At 35.8% G+C, this 19,178-nt stretch overlaps 1 protein-coding gene across 11 annotated transcripts in view; it reads left to right on the top strand.

The window, feature by feature from the left end:
• CadN (neural cadherin) overlaps positions 1-19,178 on the top strand; it is a 1,238,426-nt gene that overhangs the window by 174,689 nt on the left and 1,044,559 nt on the right. For all 11 annotated transcript variants that reach the window (XM_090407912.1, XM_090407911.1, XM_090407917.1 and 8 more), the window contains exon 5: positions 15,006-15,222. In XM_090407912.1, coding sequence (XP_090264038.1) covers positions 15,006-15,222 — 217 coding nt within the window. The remainder of the gene's footprint in view (positions 1-15,005; positions 15,223-19,178) is intronic.

The raw sequence follows: 19,178 nt of genomic DNA, 5'->3' as shown, positions 1-19,178 counted from the left end.
TAGCATTAGGCCACCCGAAGAAAGCTGTTCTCAGTTCAAATCTAGTTGCAGTTGCCAACTAGAGGAACTTTTTCTAATCTTTTCTTCGACAGTTTCCTTGAGTTAGTTGATGTTCAGCACAAGCATTCAGGTTTATTGAGCCTCCATAGCTCAGTTGGTATAGATGAACCCTTTAGTTGGAAAGACCTGGGTCTGAGTCCCATCTGTGATGTGAGGAACCATTTATCAGCTGTTTGTAATCAAATGATGAGTTAACCAGTCTCATATGGAGGTAGAGGATTTTTTCTCCTGGAAGCTCAGGGTTTTTTGTCCCTCTAAACAGGCCTGCTCTGTGAACACGTATCGACAGACATAATCTGGAATAAGGATTAACCAACTCATTTGATCAGATTGTAGTTTTGATGCCTACACAGTTGAAGTGTGAGTCTATGCATGAGTGTAAATCAGGACGGATATCTGTATGCTTCATTGTTCAAACTTTTATTTTTTTGCTTTGTTTGCTTGTAAGCAAGATTTTATTTCTTTACTTACTTAGCTATTTATTTTATGTTGTGTACTACTGTAACATTTGACATGGCACAGTATGAGTTGTCCTTGCAGTAATAAAATCTCAGCCAACCATCTGAGGTTTGCATCTCAACCAATATAATCAAGCACCAATGACCTGAGTGAGAGTGTTTATGTGATATCTTGAATTTGTTCTTTTGATGAAAAAGTCTATTGGCAGTGTTCAGATCATGGTTAGCAAACTTAATCAACAGGAGAATTAGTTAGATTTTCCAACACCTTTTTCAAATAGTGCTAAAGTGTTGTCATATCCATCTCTGGCATTGAAGGCATCCCATTTAGTATAAAAATATTATGAGTCAGCAGCATCCAGTGTCATAGCATGGTACTGTTAACAGTAGCCTGCTAATTCTTGATCAGTTTCAAGTGCAAGGTCATAGGGCATTCTTTGATTCTAGTTAGTACTTTAGATGCCAGCTGGAAGACTACTGGGATATGTCTTGGTGTTTGATGTTATTCATCTCTTTGTTTATAATATTACAACATGAAAACAATAAATCATAAGAAAGATGTGTATTAACTGATTTATATTTTGCTGGATTTCTCACCACTATCTTCTGGGCACAAGTACTTGTTGCAATACACAAAGGAAACGGTCCAAACTGTAATGGACAAAAGATCTAAAGTTTTAATTTGACACCCTATAATGCTGTATAAATAGTTTCTTTACTACTGATGTTATGCCTGCATCACCTGTGAAACGCCATCTCATTGCTTATTGAGGGCCTAAATTGGTTGCCTGTTTGTCCTCAAATTAGGAGATTGTTTCTCTTCTCCCTAAGCTTCTAACTTGCAGTGTGAGTGATAATCTTCAAGGCATGTCAGACATACTGTGGATATCCAGAACTTTCCCCCATCTTTGAGGGAACAGTAGCAAAGCATTTCTGTAGGCTGGCCATCAGATAGCGTATGGGACAGAGCCTGATTCTAATGAATTTAGGAGGTTTAGATTGTGCCTGGAGGGAAGTTCTGTAGTGGTATACGAGGTCATATTAAAGCATGGATACTCTCCGTAAGGGTAATATGTCTAAGAGTATCTCCTCCCAAAGTGACTCTTTTTCTCTTCATGTCTGAAATACTGACATGAGAGTAAATCTAAATATAATGTCACTGCAGTTTTAATTCTTTTTTTATTAAAAAAAAAATAAACCTCCAAAAGAATTTCTACAAAAAAATTCTTACACATTCACTTCACTAACATTCTTAGTATATATACCAGCCCTAAATGATGTACATACTTGACAAATGCAATCTCCTCTTTTTGACCAAAGCCCAAATTACTGCAACAACAACCATAGTCCATCTTAATTATCCAAACTACACCCTGTGTAATTCCTTGGGTGGTGCCTATGCTTTTGTGTGATCTGATATTCCTTTCCAGAGGATGCCTGATCTTGAATTTTTCCTTTATTTGATATTTTTTTAAACAGTTCTGCTTCCAGATGAACTGTGAGGTGACTGTCCCCCTTTAGTAATTTAGAGATCAAAACCTCATCTCATCTCCACTCTAGTAGAATACCTTACCCCCTTTTTTGCAAACTCATATCCTTTGGCATTGCAAATCCAAATGTGAGTATCTCAGACTTTTACTCATCCATTCCATGGCCAGGCTATTTCTGCTCTCTAGATCCAGATACTTGTTGTGATCTTGTTACAGAAATTATCCAAGTTGGATTGAGGGTCTTCAGATCAAAATTCTTACCTAATATACAAGCTATGGCATTCCAAAAAGTGTGCTAGGATGGCCCAAGGAGGTGTGGGGGAGAAAAGAGCTTAAGTAGCTTAAGACAAACTCCAGCTTCTTTCACAACATTTTTTTTTTAAATGCTAGTTCAACTTAAACAGTTCAAAAGGTAGTAAACCTTTAGTTCATTGGTACTGTGGCTTGGACTAAGGACTATTTTTTCTATTTTATTAATTTTATATTTTTTGCACGTTTTTACATAATCTGAAAACCCTGCTCTAGAAAATCATGGAACTTTTCAAAGCCACTTCAGACCTCCAGTAAGCAAGTCAGTGGTCTTGCATTAGATGTGATTAATTCTGGCAAGCCACTTAGCCAACCAGGCTGGCAAACACCTGCCTATGCCGAAGTTTGCAGCCCATCCTTAACAGGGCTGACTGAAAGGACTAACTATAGGAAACATATCACCTGTGCCAATTGCAGTTGCCTGGTCTGATCCCTTACAAAAGCTGTTGAGGGCAACTTCTCTCCAATGTGTCCCCCCCCCCCCCACACACACACAGATAACATCACCTAAAGATTAAGCTGACCTCTTGGCATTATTTTGCCATCTAACTCCTGCATGGATGACCAAGGAAAATCACCTCTTTCTCTACTTGAAATATTGCATTGCATGCCTCCTCTGGCCTTCTGTTAGAAAGACAGAAGAATCTTGAACAATCTAGATACAAAAAAGACCATCAGATGGTATTCCATCAATTGTGCTCAAGATGTGTCTGTCCTCCTATTTCTGCTAAATGTGCAATAATAACAGCTGCCCAACACTCTTTTACAGTTAATCTGCTAACTCACTGAATATGCTACTCTCATTCATATTTCATTCCATCTACCTCAGTTCTTTGGAACAGCCTTCCCCATGAATTGTTCCCCAAAGACTACAGCATCTAGCTCTTCAACAGGAGTATCAATGGGTAACTTTACTCTTGCCCTCAACCCATACATCACATTTGTTATAGGCTTGTGGCTTCTTTTGTATGGGAATGGTGTTTGTGTGTATACCACTAAAGTTGATCTTAAGATGACTTGTCTCCCAAATTTTTTTGGCATTAATGCTCACCATATTTGTTGAGGTTACCTTGTGTAAGCCTTATATTTGTTTCTTCCTTAATGAGATGACCACTTGATTTTGTGCAAGGAATGATTAATCCTGGAAAGCCAGTGCTTTTAGTATTTGTGTTAACCTTTTTTAAGATATGCATGTCCAATATTTATAAAATGAATAACATCTAAGTTGAGGTTGCCCAGATTTTATACCAAGTGAATGCTTCTTCAGATATCTTCCTCTTGGAACCACAACCTGTACTCTCTTTACATGAAATATGATAAGAGCTAATAAATTTGATGAATACTACTGGGTATAACTACATGCTTAATGTTTCACTCAAGGATAGATCAACCTAGACTTTAATCATTAAAGACCTAACCACAAAGCCATGTAAACCAGTTAAATAAATTATTAAACCGAGTATAATCATAGATATGTGCTATCATTGACAAATTATTTATTCTCATGTCAGATGTTCCAGTCTGTGTGTATGGGCTTTCTTTTAAGTGTACAAAGGTTATCTTATGTGTAGCTATTGATTTCTCTCTTGCTAACTATTTTTCTAGTCTCCTTTGCAACCTTCTTACATTGATCTTATGTTGAAATAGCACAGACTTTGAAAATCAAAATTCAGGATTTTTGTTTGCTTGACACTGAAATAGATTTCATTTGATGTGGTATCCTTATTCACCAATATATCACTTCATGAAACTTAATTTCTTACAAAATTTCCTTGAAGATGTTAATTTATTTAAATTTGTGATTAGTGCAGGCTAATCAAAGGTGGTGCAAAGACTGTGTCTAACTATTGACCTATCATTATCTTTATGGTGGTAGTGAAGATTTTAGAAACGTTGGTAAGAAATCACATACAGAAATGGGTTATCAGAGAAACTAATTTGCAGTGAACAGCATGAGTTTATTAAGGGAAGGTCATGTTTGAGTAACATGCTCTCATTTTATAATAATGGTACAGTTGAGGTAGGCATTTGTAAACAAACAAATGGTGTATCTATGAAACAAAAGTATCATGGATACACCATGATACTTTTGGACTTTGATAAAGCTTTTGACAGAATTCAGCATGGAAGACTTTGTTTGTGGATATAATGCATGTGTTTGAGGGAAGAATGATACAGGCATGATGAATTACATTTGAATGGCTTTGGAGTGACTGCCCCAGAGAAAGCATTGCTAGATGGAAGTTCATTCTGTGATGCAAGCAAGAGATCAGAAGTAAGAGATGAAGTGAAAGGTCAGTAGAGTAGTATTGAAGAGGCAGAAGTGCTTAGCAATTGTAACAGCAGTAGCATGAGAGATGAATTGAGAACAGGAATACAAGAGGAACAGCAAATCAGATAGTAGCTCAGGTGAACACAGAGTGGATGTTGAAAGAAGCAGTGAATGTGTGTATGGAGATGGAGTATATAAATGTGGGTGGGGAAGTTGAGACTGGATGGATATATTTAGTGAGCTATAGACCTAAAAATGAACTGCTGTGTTTGTTTACAAATGCCAGAAGTATCAGAAATAAAGGAGATAAAAGGGTTTTATTGATTGCGTTTATTCATCTCAAAATCATTGGGATAAGTGAAACATTGTTGAATGAAGATGCCTAATGGAAATATAAATGGAAGGATACAGTATTTTTCGAGAGGATAGAAAGAACAGAGGGAGGAGTGCTGCTGATGATAGCAGGGGAATTATGTCTACATAAGATTGACATGAAAAAGGGAAATAGTGGCAATGGTTGAGGCAGTGTGGTGAGAGGTGGGGTTGACAGGAAGACATATTTAGTTGGATGTTGGTATAGGCCAGGGAATGTGGAGGGTGGTGATGAAGAAATGTATAAGTAATGTGGGTTAGTGAACAAAGGAAGGATAATTATTATAGGTGACTTTAATTTTTAATTATAGCAGTATAGATTGGAATATAGAGATAGCATTTAAAATGAATTTCTTGAGTTCTTGAGAGATATCCATCGTGAACAGTATGTAAAGGAGGGCATGCAAGGATTGAGAGTTTTAGATCTGATTACTTCATCAGAGGATGTAATTGTGAGTGGGTTTTGCACTTTTCTCCAGTTGGTGAGAGTGATCATGAAGTGATCACATGGGTTGAGGCTAGCCATATACAGACTTCTGTGAGGAAAGGATATATGTGGAAGTACAAGGCAGGTGATTATGACAAGCTTAGGAGGCAGCTTGGAGCTATAGCATGGAATGAAGAGTTGAGTGATAAAGAAATGGATGCTGTTTGGGGACTGACAAAGAAATACATAACAGCATCAATGTGTGAATGTACTCCAAGGACCAAAAGGCTGAATAAGGTAGGTGTAAAAGGGATGAATAATTAAGCATGAATCTGGAAGAAGTTACTTTTGAGGCAGTACAAGATGAATAATGGTAATAATCAGTTACATGAAGAGTATAAAGAACAAGCCAGGAGAGTAAGTCAGTAAGGAATAGAAAATTGGAGTAAGAGCAGAAATTGGAAAATCAGGCAAAGAAAAACCCTAAAGTTTTTTTAGATATATGGCAAGTAGAAGGAAGATTGATCATGGAAAGATGAAGTTAAGGGATGAAAGTGGTAGACTGGTAACTGCTGCATAAGACATTGTTGAGGTATTCAGCGATCTTATAAGGGTGTTTCATCCAGATCAGGGTGGAATCACGAGGAACTTAAGTGTAAAGGACATAGGAGAGGATGGCTTAATTGTAAGTGAGCAAGAGGTATTTGAGGAAATAACCTTGATTTCAATAAGGCAATAGGATTAGATGACATATCACGACATGTCTTAAGGGAATGTTCCAGAGAACTGGCAATAGCATTGGCATGCCTGTTTAATAAGAGTTTTACAACAGCACAGGTTCCGAGAGAATGGAAATAAGGTAAAATAAGGCTGTGACTACAAATTATAGGCCAATCTATATATTTTGAGTTGTGGTGTAGGTACAAGAGAGATTGGTGAGATGAGAAGTGGGATACAGAAATGGGTTGATAACAGCAGTATTCTCTGTGATTATCGGCATGGGTTTGTTAAGGGGAGATCATGTTTTATAACTTATGTACTATAAGGTGACAAATACCTTATACAGGGGAAATGCATATACAGTGGTGTACTTGGATTTCACCAAAGCTGTTGCCACACGACAAGCTGTTAAATAAATTAAAACAGATGGGATTGGATAACTCACTTTTGAGTTGAATCAGTTACTAGCTTTCAGATATGTATCAGAAAGTTGTATAACTGGGTGCAGTATCCCTAAAGATAAAGGTTGGTGTACCGCAGGGGTCAGTTTTGGGACCATTGTTGTTCAATTTTTATATTAATTATATTGGGAATGGTTTGACTAGTGATATACAGTTGTTTGCTGATGATGCAAAATTCAGAGGAGCAATGCAGAATCAAGCAATGTTTTAGCTTTACATGAGGACTTGAATAGATTGCATGCATGGGCAGGTAAGTGGAACTATCAGCGCAGTGCTGCAAAGTGTAAAGTTTGAAATTTGGTAAGCAGCGATGGGATGCGAAATATATACTTAGTGGGGAAAACTATGAAGGAGGTAGAGGAGATGAGATATCTGAAAGTGGTGGTGGATAAGGGCCTGAAATTCAGGGGTCACATTGCTCAATTTGTGAAGACATCACATTGGATAATGGCAATGATGCAGAGGACCCTGACATGCAGAAACAAAGAGGTTATCATGCCATTGTATAAGGCGTTGATCAGGCCCTATATGGATTATAGTGCACAATTTGGTCCAGCTTTTCATGGTGATGAGGATATCTTAAAAAGGGTCCAGAGAAGATTGGAATGTGGAGTATGAGGACAGATTAAGAGAATGTAAGTTGCAAAGCCTTCTGAATAGGAGGAGGGGGGGATATGATTGAGCCATATAAGCTAGTCAGGGGTTGTTATCAGGGTGACATGGAAGAGATTTTTCATAGATTGGGAGGGGGATGGAACATGAGGTCATCATTGGAAACTGTATAAAGAAGTTGTGAGGAGTAGGTTCTTTGCATGGAGAGTGGTTGGTGAATGGAATGCATTGCCTGAGTTGGTTGTGAATGTAGACACGTTGAATCAGTTTAAGGCAAGGTTGGATGAGCATTGTGTGCAATAGTGTGCACCTCCCAAGATGAGTCTTTGACTACATGGAGGTCTGATGTTTTAAATAATAATAATAATAGAACAGCTGTTACATTGATTAGAACAGAGAAGACATTCTTAAAGTTGGAAGTTATAGAAGAAATAGAGTTAAAAGGAATTCTTAAGCAAAAATGTGATCTATGAAAATTCTTTAAAAGAGTATTATGTGGTTTAAAAAAAAAAAAAATAGTTATCCCAAAATTCATGGATAAATATCTTTCAAAGGAAACTAAGTTGTAGTCAAGATAAGTGCTAAGAATTATATAGCTTCTCCCTAAGAAACAGTTACTTTTGATACATTAAGCTGCAAACATATTCTTGTTTAATGCTGTAATGATGAATATTTTGTACTCAAGAAGAAGGAACTTAAAATATTTATATATATCTCTGTAATCAAAAAGGAACTAATATGGTAAAGAAGATATGAAGGGAAAAAAAGTTGTTTTACTCAAGAAAGGCTGTGCCTGAATTACAGCAATCCCTCAATTAATGTGCCTGATTTATTCTTTAAAACAAGCACATTAATTGAAAATTCACTAATCAAATATAATAGTTTATGGGAAAAAGTATAATTCTTTCCTCGACTTTCTTTTTTGACCCTGAATTTTTTTATAAAAGAATCGGTATATCTCAGGGCCTAGTTAAAGGAAAACCATGAAGCTTGAAAGACAATAAAACATATTCAGAATATAAATTTATTATTCTACTTAATAAAGAATTGAGCTAACATAGTTTGGCAGGCATTCTGTTTCTTTTTTTCATACGTGTAAGCAAACCAAAGTTTGCACCTGAAGTATTTTCAGGACTGGGGCAACTTGTGGTAAAGGTGGTATAAGTTCTGATCGCTTGCATTAGTATTCTATAATGCAAAGCACATATCCTTATAGGTATGTATCTTGTTCCTCTTCTTCAATTTACAAACCTGTAGTGCTCAAAATGATTCAAGCCTCAATATCTTTCATAAACAATGGAGGGGAAAGGTGGAAGCATAGTACTACTTGCTATTTATGAGGCTGAGTCTCTCCCAAATCTTGGCAAGGACAGTCAGTCAGTCTGATTTAAGTTTGGGCTATGTAGAAGTGCTTCAGCATTCTCTTTAAATGGCCACTCAAACATAAACTGCCACTAACGTAAAAGACAGGTATTGGACTAGAGGATACTGTTGGTCAGCGTCCACTCCATGCTTAGCACGGCCAGATTTTTCGGGTTTATTGCTGTTGCTGACATAAGATTGGTGTTCTTGTGGTCAATTTTTGACTGAACATCCTGTTTGTCCAAAGTACAAGTGAAGGCACTCACACTGTACTTAAAAAAAAAACACCAGGGAGGGAAGAGGAAAGCTGTTCATCTTTTGTAGATGATAACCAGGAGGATATTTTGCTGAAATGGAAATGTGGATACTGTATTTTTTCAACTTCTTTTGCCTGTGATGTATGGGAGAGGGACTCACTGTACATGATAAGGCTTCTTAGGGTTAAGCATGTCCCTATTGCCTCTTGTACTAGTTCTGCAAATTTTACTGCTTCTCTCTTCATCAAGGTCAACCTCTAAGCATTGCTGCTTAAAAACTTCAATTGTGTGAAAATTATTTTCAAATTTTTTCTGTGAAATCTCTTTGGGCTTGTCAGTGATTAAATTTTCTTCATATTCTTCAGGATCTTCTTTCTGTTCATCTAAATTTAGCAAGTCAAAATCACTCAATTTCTCAGAATGAGATTTAATTAACTTAGATTCATTTGAAAAGCCTCTAAAATCATTTGCACAATGTGGAAGAATGTGCTAACAGTAATTTCATTAAACTTTGCAACTTTATAACCAGGCTGATATTTCTCTGATTTGGCAGAAAAGTCTTGGAAGGCATTTTTTTCCAAAAAAGGCCGGTTTCTTCGACATTAAATATTTGGTGGTCACAATAGCCCCCTTCCAACACATTTCTTCAAAATCTCTGGATAATTTGCGGCAACCTCCTAATCTTCACTTGCAGTTTTGCCTGTGATTAGAACATTATGAAGGCTATTTCTCTTTTTAAAACACTCAATCCATCCAGCACTAGCATGGAATTCTTCTTCTTCTTCATCATTGCTAGCTATTTCTTTCAAGGTTGCAAAGAGACTTAATGCTTTTGATGCTGGCCTGGTTGGCCGACTGGTTAGCGTATACACTCTCCAGTCAGAAGGCTGTGGGTTCGAATCCCACCGTGGGCATGGATGTTTTTGATTGTCTGTGAAAATACTAGTGGTGGTTGGTGGTAGATGGCATTGGTGTGGATGATGAAAGTAGTTGCGGTTAGCGAAGTGGTTGACGGAGAGTTGTAGAGTAGGTGCCCTCCCTCGATGAGTCTTTGGACTCCCTGGATGTGTTATGTAATAATAATAAGGTCAGTGCTTAGCAGGATCTGTTCTTGGTTACAATCTTCGATCCATATAGAAAGAAGTCTCTAATTCAATCATTATAATACTTTGATTTCGAGTGCATGCATGATGAACTTGAAGCAGCCTTATCTTTCTCTTTGTATTCAACAGCTTTGTGTAAAATTGCTCTTATAGTTGATTCACCCATTTTTGTGTTCTTGTTCTATCTATGCTCTGGACTCGCCTTGTTCATTTTTATTTATTATTTCAAGCTTTCCTTCCAGTGAGATTGCTTTTCTAATCATTTTCACACTTTCACCTTTTTGCTCACTAATTCTTTTACTGATGATGAAAGGTTGGGAAAATACTTTAAAATAAAAAAAGTAAGGAGAACAATTGCAAAGGAGGTATGAGATATGATCATCAAAATGCTATGTAATTAGCAGACAACATAAATTTTGGCGGTAAATTTTGGAACATTGTGTACATGGAAATAGTGTAGTATGCCATTAAAAAATAACTTTGTAAAACATTTTAAATTGGTAACTAAATTATTTCATCTTGGTGGATTTTTTTTTAAATAGTTAGCCATAAAAATGTATGAATGTATAGATAGAAAATGTTTAAAATCTGTAACATTTATATTTAAGATGTATATAGGTGCACTAATTAAATTTTAGAGGCACACTAATGAAATCTGGGTATAGAAAAAAAATGACACACTTGGAAATTTTTTCCACTTGGTTAGACTATAATAAATTTAGTTTAATCCTTTATCCAAGTGTAAGCAAACAAAGTTTGCGCCTGAAGTGTCTTCAGGACTGAGGTAACTCGTGATAAAGGTGGACTAAGCTCCTATCATTTGTCTTAGTATCTCCCATAATGCAAAGCACATCTCCTTGCAGACATGTATAATGCTATGCATTAAGGGAAAATTCCCTTAAGCACATCTCCTTGCGGAGATGTGCTTTCAATTATGGGAGATACTAAGACAAGTGATGACAGCTTAGCTTAGTCTACCTTTACCACGAGTTTCCTCAGTCCTGAAGATACTTCAGATGCAAACTTTGTTTGCTTACACTTGGATAAAGGATTAAACTCAATTTATTTTAGTCTAACCAAATGGGGAAAAAACTTCCAACATCTTTCTCTAAATCCAGAGTAATTTAATAAGGTGAGACACCTTTTGGCAACTCGTATAGGTAAATATGACTTCTCCATTACTTCCACCTTAGTATTGTTATGTCGTTGTTTTCTCTCTATTACTAAACTTATATACCTCATTAACCTCTATTATCTTTTCTTATGTGTAGCCTAACTTGATTCTGCCCAGGGATATTCCCTTTTCAGATACTGACAAATTTGTATTATACTGTGCCAGCCTATATCCTATAACAGGAATTAATTCAAGTTCAGGGAAATATTCCTAGATTCATTGACATACACTCTAACATACACTTAAATAGATATCGGTACTTTGCAGTCGTGACCAATGATCTATTACTTAAATATATATATATCTAAAATTTCTCCTGCTAAGGTTCTAATTTCATAAGTGGTAAATTGATATCTCGAATTCAGGCATGACTCAGGCATATACAATAAAACATGTTTATTGAAACTAAAAGACAGTACAACTAAATTGAATCAAAATACTAAAACTTCTAAATCTCTTGCTAAGTTAAATCTCATGCTAAGATAGTTAAACAATTCTAAATTAATCAAATTCGCCTAGACAGATCAAAATGTTAATCATACAAAAACAATGGAAAGTAGTGACAATATCACACTAAATTAAGATCCCCTCATGCATGCTATTCATAAAGTACATATTACACAACTTGTTGCTTTCTCCGTTAAGGTTATCTACTAAACAAAATATACTTATCATTTCAGTCACATTCGATTAGAGATTCATTCCTGACAATTCCTTGTCCAACAGAATTAGCTGTTTCAAAATACGAAATCTTATCAAAGTTCTCTAAAGGATTGTCTGCATTACGTAATCAAACACAAATTTCTATCTTCTATCACTTCCGTAACATATAACAAAAATCTCTACATTACCCAGTTCTTTCCGAAGGTCTATTAACTACCACTGTTGTTCTGGTCATCCTTCGATTTGCTATCTCAGTGCCTGGCCTTTTGGCTATGTTGTCCTCTCTACTGCTGCCAGATACTAACTAGTTTCTGCCACGACTGAGGGCTATCTCCGCTCCTTTCCGATGGGACATCCAGCGACTTGCACGATTCTGCATAGGCTGACGATTAACATACAGCTCCGCGTGGAATCTTCTCCAGCTCAATTAGGAAAGCGGCCCGCTGTCCAACATCTTTGCACCCTGGCTCATCTTTTCTCCAACCACCGGTCAAGAATCCTCGAGATGAAAATCCAGAAAAAAAGCCTTACAACATGGCACGCATTGCCTTATATTCTGTATTCTAGTGCCCTCTTTTTGCTGTATTCTTTTTTGCATGACCCTTTACTTTCAATGCCCTTAAGATGATCCTTTACTCTCCCTTTTGCCGTTAGGTGCTGTCTTCGTGGAAAGTGTGCGTACGTCACTTTCCGTGTAACTGTAGCCTCCGGCATTACGATCGACACATGCATTTCAGATGTGACCTTTGAACTGTTACTCATTACCTGTCTGGCGACTTGCGTTATTTTAGATAGCTTAATAGGACGCAAATTTAAGCTAATATTTCTTTTACATAGAATCACTAATTTGACATAATTCTCAAATTTAGCCTTCCGTTGGACAGAAAATATTTCTAATACATTACACATATTAATGCACATTCTCATATACAACAAACAAGGTCTTTCTTACTTTCTGTTGGTGTGCAGGTATTATCTTAAATTAGTTAAAATTTTCATGTTAGATTCTGAATGAACAATTCTTAGAAAATCCTCCATTCAGGATCTAACAGTATCTCTGGGTCTGGCTCCCACTGACAAGACCCCAATAATGGTCGAAACCAGTCTGGGTAGTGGAACTTTCCTTAATGCATAGCATTATACATGCCTGCAAGGAGATGTGCTTTGCATTATGGGAGATACTAAGACAAGTGATGAGAACTTAGTCCACCTTTACCATGAGTTGCCTGAGTCCTGAAGATACTACAGGCGCAAACATAGTTTGCTTACACTTGGATAAAGGATTAAACTAAATTTATTAAATGACACATTAATCGGAGCTGCATTAATCGAGGGATTGCTGTATTTTCTTAATTTAGCTGAATGAGCTAAGTTGTATTTTAAGGGTTCATTATTACAGCAGAAGAAACCATACTTTTTAAGTTTAAAGGTGCTTTTGCTTGTGTATCTCATCAGATCCTGTGATCTTGAAGAGAAGATAAATCTTGTATGGTGGTTATGTTCTTTAAGTCTGATTTTAAGTTTATGGGCTCTTTTTTCTTTAGGAGATAAGATTTTATTTATAATGCAGATTTGTATATAGTGAAACATAAACATTTTACACACACTGTTAAAGCAATACCATAAATTTATACTAATATTATTTATTTGTAAATTATTATAATAATTTACAAATAAACATCTGACCTCCATGGAGTCAGATACTCATCGTGGGAGGTATACACAGTTGCACACGATGCTCATCCAACCATGCTTTAAACTGATTCAATGTGTCAACATTCACAACCCACTCAGGCAATGCATTCCACTCAACAACCACTCTTCATGCAAAGAACGGGATGTAAACTCACGGTATCAATAAATGCAGTACATTTCTGTAAATGTATTTTCACTTCTTTATGATTTTCTTAATAACATATTCTTTTCTCTGGCTTACTTTATTGTATAATACATATAATACACAATATACATGTTAATCAACTGTTTGTTATCAGAAAGGCTTCTGGTAACAATAGTAGGCTCCTAGTAGTTAAGTTTTTGGAGAATCAAAAGTTATACGCAGATTTTCAAACTGCCTGGGAGTTTGATGCCCCTAATCCCCATGGTGTTCAGGGGTCAGCTGTGTATATATCTTTTTTAAGTGAATTTCAATATCAGTAGGTAGATTACTATGAGGGCTACGTTATAATTTTGTAGTGGTCACAAGAATTGGTTTTATTTAACAGTATTAATATTCTGTTGGATAATATTGATATTTGTATTTTTCCTAATCTTAGCCATTACTATTTTAGTAATAGTAATGGATAAAGGAAAAATTTGTATATGAATTTTCCGTTTTTGGCATATTAGTAACCAGACAGTGATCTACATTTGTCTGGCTATCAGTTTACCAGTCCTTGAGTGATTTAGCAAGACGGACTCCTGGAATAGGTTGAACTTTGTAGTTGTATATTCATTTTGTCACGAGAGTCCTACCTGTGAAAAGTTGTCATATTGTAACACATTAATATCATGGTGTGGGCTAAGCATTACAATCTAAAAACTACATAGCTGCTTTAGACTTATAGAAAGCAGGGTGGTGGTCTCACACTGAACACTATAAACCTAAAAGAAATTCGCAAGCATCTATTCTCAATTTGGTTAACCAGCCAGCAAATTTATTTTCCGATACATGTGGCTGAGAGATTGCTATCCTCATCTGGAATCCTATTTCTTGTCAGACTGTTCTGCTTTATGTTAAAATCTTTAAATTTTTCCTTTCCTTTAAAACTAAGAGTTACTAACAGAAGAGCCTCCATAGCTCAGTCGGTATAGATGAAGCTCTTTGGTCGGAAAGACCTGGGTTCAATTTCCGTCCATGACGTGAGGAACCTTTATCTGGTCTCATTCGATTAAAGGTGAGTTAGCCGGTCTCATACGGAGGTAGAGGGTTTTTCACCTGAAAATTCAGGTTTTTCGTTCCTCGGAACAGGCAAACCGGCCTGTTAACCCACCCACCCACACACACACACGGATCTACAGTCATAAACACATACTTAATAAATACATACTGTTTGAGTCCTCACTTGGAGGGCTCAGCCAATCCTAAGTGACGGTCAAGGAATGGGGGAACCTCATATGAATAAAAAGAAAAAAAAAACTAAGAGAAAACCAAATGGTTTAATGTTAAATTATACTTCAATTAGTAAAGTTCACCTAAAATACATGATTTGAAAATTTTGACATTGAGAATTATTTAATTCTGAAAAATTTTCTTTTCTTCTAGCATTATTGAAGTGAAAGCAAAGTCATTTGCAGACAGAGAAATAAGGTATACTCTTAAAGCTCAAGGTAAAGGTGCAGGAACTTTTAACATTGGTCCAACAACAGGCGTGGTTAAATTAGCAAAAGATCTTGACTATGAAGATTTAAGACAGCCCAAGTCATATTCTCTTATTGTCACAGCCACTGAAGACTCTGGAGGATTTTCAACCTCTGTCGAGGTACCATATGGTTGAAGTTTTATTATGTTGATTTTATTGCAGTATATTGGTATTTGCTTTCATCCATGGATTATATCATAACGTCATTAGACAATTATTATTGCATTTATTAGATCATAATTACTTTACTAATAACAGATCAGTAATTTAGTAATAAAATATATTAATCTTTGATTTTTTTTAAATGCATTTCATAACAGTGCATTAAAGCCCTGCTTAGCTGGAAACATTTTTTGCTAAACTTTGACATTTCCAATTTAATTCAACTGTTTTTAGTACTGAAATCAGATATTCAAAATAAGAACTTGCATACTATAGTAGCATTCCTAAATTTCATGATATTTAGGCTTAATATGAACTAAGACTGTCCTAGGTGATATACTGTCACCTTATGTTTTTGACTGCTATTAGATTTGCTTTGTGTTCATACATATGCAAGTTATTCCAGGGAAAAAGTTGGGGTAGGGTTGTAACCATGTTCTGTATAGTACATGATTTTCTTCTGTCTAATTTTGTGTGAAGAGGTGTTCAAACCATGGTCTGTCAGTACTGACTTGCCATAATAATGGTAGCAAATGTATTTCCTATGGTTTCCTAGGCAGATGTTAACTGATCTTGCTGTCTGTATATAGGCCAAGTTACAATATCACAGGATGCTTCATATATCCCAGGATGTACCTGAGAATGAAATTTGAACTCTATCTCTGCTGGAGAACAGATCAGAGTTGCTAATTTGATGTGTGCTTTGGATGTAGTGTGAAGGTTATATTTTATTAGTACTTTGACTATATTTTTAGATGTGCCCCAGATATGTAAAATAGGAATCATGGTGTTTTGCTCTTGTGTTTGGGGAGGGGGAATGTGGGGAGCAAGTTTGAATTGTTTCACTTACTCATTGTTATACATAGACTGCAACAAACAGTTGTGCTCTGAGTATGCTGGTTTAAAATTCAGCAAAATATAAGCTAGTCAATAAACATCTTTTTATAATTTGCTGTTTTTGTGTTGTAATACCATCAAAATAAGTTATGAACAACCAATCAGGTTTTTCTTTTTCTTTTAAAATATAACTTTCCAGAAGCTCATAGTAACAATGAAATCTAATTATCTTAACTACATCAATTACATCTGAAACAATATGAAATAGAAATGTAAATCAAACCGAGTCAAGTGTCACAAGATTAAAGATGATTAGTGCATTAAACACAGGTATATATTAAGTACATTAAGTCTTTTAGGAATATACTTGCTTACCTTTGTTGACCTGTTCATTTCTGACCTATACACTGGACTAGTGGTTTCCACACTTGATGTAATAGCATTTCTGATCTCTGTTTTAGGAACATTTTCATTGCAACCTTATTTTTCTTTTTTTTTTTCCCCCCCATTAAATGACTTTCACCAATAATTATTATACAAAGCAATTTATCTAAATTTAATAAAACTTTTGTATGGAAGCAGATGTCTTCACATCAGATTTCTCTGGTATCCCATAATGCAAAGCACAGTTCCTTTCAGAACTTTTTAACATGTATAATGCTATGCATTATGAGAAGAGTTATTATCCACACCAGTTTTGATCTCAAATAAAACTTAATATGGATTTTACTTACGTAATTTTTATTTTATGAAGCATAAAAATTTCATCCCAGTTTCAAGGGCATCTTCAGTATGACTTTCAAATTTAACAAATAAAACTGCAACTGCAGGATTTAACAATGAAAACACATGAACTACACACACATAATGTAGAGTGAGATAGTCTGCGATACATTAAGGCCCTAACTAAACAAATTTAAATGAGACCATTAATTTAAAAAAAAAAAAAAGATTATTCACCAAACATGAAAGGGATAATTTCAGTCCATTACTTCTGTTTAAATATTGGGATGATGTAGCAAGGTTTCACTGCTTTCTTTATATAAGCATTCCATAAGATAATTATTTTTATAAAGAACCTTACCCTTAATCTTCTTTCAAAGAATTTGATGTTTGGTGGAGATAAGTTTCTGACTTACCTCCCACGATGAGTCTCTGACTCCATGGAGGTCAAATGTTAATAATAAAATAATAATAATAATAATAATAATAATGTTTTGCAAGTCTCGACCGTTCAAGCTCACGGAATTTAATGTAGGATTTTCGTCATGGCTTATCTACTAGTCTGGCCAAAATGTGATAGACTTTAGGGTGGGCCAAAGGTGGAAGCTTATCTTTTGCAGAGCCTAGAAAAGCAGAAAGCTGTGAAACACTGCTACATTGTCTGAATCTAAACAGAGGTGATAGACTGAAATTATCCCTTCTTTGGGAAATACTACTTCTCCACATGTTGTATGAATAATAATTTTTTAAAATTAATTAATGTTCTCGTGTTTCATTTTGTTTAGTTAGTACCTTAATGTATTTTAGCCTATGTCACTGCTTATCATGTAGTTCACACATTTTCATTGTTGAATCTTCCTGTTTCTGTGCCACTTATTTAATTTGAAAGTCATACTGAAGATGCCCTTTACACCAGGGCAAAAATTCTGTGCTTGCTAAAATGTAAGTAAAATCCATATTAAGTTTCATCGAACTATCATGGCATATGTTCCAATTTGTTAAGGCAATTTTGATCTTTGAAGTCTCATCAGTAAAGCCATGGAAATATTGAGAGCCAAATCAATACTGAAGGAACTTTGAGATACTTTGCATTGTGGGATACTAGTACAATTTGATGTCAAGTCATCTTCCATATACAGATAGGCCAGTCACAAAGATACTTTGCATGTACACTTATAATACAAGGATATAATTTACTTTGCAACCAAGCATAAACACTCTACAAAACAAGGCATCCTGCTTAAAAAAAAACTGTTGTTGCAATTTTTGTCATCTTTTAATGTCGCATTGACATTCATCAGTAGATAATCTCTGTATGTGGGGAGAAATACTTATCATGCTATTGGAAGTTATTCCACTTGGTTATACTATAAATTAAAGATGCTAAGAAATTATATTCTTGGTTTAATCCTTTATCCAACTGTAAGCAAACAAAGTTTGCACCTGAACTGTTTTCAGGAATGGGCAACTCTTATATAGAAGCTAATGACTTCACATCACTTGCCTTGGTATGACTTCTGCATTATTGAATTTTTTTTCAGAATTTAGCTAAAGGGAAGGACAAGAGGTCATTCCTGGATAAGAGTTGGCTAAGAGTGTAGTTAGCAAGGATGCGAGGACTAGACTATTTTGCTTGGGGAGTGGTGAATGAATGGGGAATTGGTTGCCTGAGTCAGTTTAGTCCTTTGTCTGTTAATTTTGTCCCCTGTCTTCTAATTCTTCCATTCATCCACAGATGGAGGAATTTGAAAGGCAAAATATCAGTGCTTGGGAATGGGTGAAGGAATATATATTAGCAGCAGTGGCAAGTTGTGTACCCCGAGTGAAAAAAGAAAACACGGTTTGGTGTAAAGTGGATTTCAAATAATGTCAAATAGGAACTGCAGGTGAAAAAGAGGTTATGGAAAAGATATATAAGGAGATGGTGGAGAGCAGATGCATTAAGAATATAAGACTCAGACCAGTAGAGTGACTAGCATTGTAAGGAAGGCAAAACTGGAATATGAGAAGAGATTGGCCCTGAGATCCAAACAAAATTGTAAGGGATTCATTTGTTATGTGATCAAATCCTGATCAGACCAGTAGGAAGAGGAATTATTGTTGAAGCATGACATTGATGGATAAAAATGGGAGTAGAGTGACTGATGAAAAGGACTTAGTGGAGTTGTTCGTTGAATATTTCATTAGGGGATTTCATCCTGGAGATGTAGAGTTTAGTATTGGAAGGATGGAGCAGGTTCAAGGTTTAGAAGTGTTAAAAAGTATTTCAATACTAAGTACTCTGGATGTCAATAAATCCATGGGCCTGGATGGGATTTCACTATGGGGTTTGAGAGAATGCACTAAGGAACTGA

The sequence above is a fragment of the Typopeltis vanoorti genome, chromosome 18, assembly GCF_054136105.1.
Source record: "Typopeltis vanoorti isolate ZY-2024b chromosome 18, IOZ_Tvanoo_1.0, whole genome shotgun sequence".
NCBI classification, from domain to species: domain Eukaryota; kingdom Metazoa; phylum Arthropoda; class Arachnida; order Uropygi; family Thelyphonidae; genus Typopeltis; species Typopeltis vanoorti.
The sequence above is the reverse complement of the archived record's forward strand: the minus strand, read 5'-3'. Positions and strand labels throughout refer to the sequence as shown.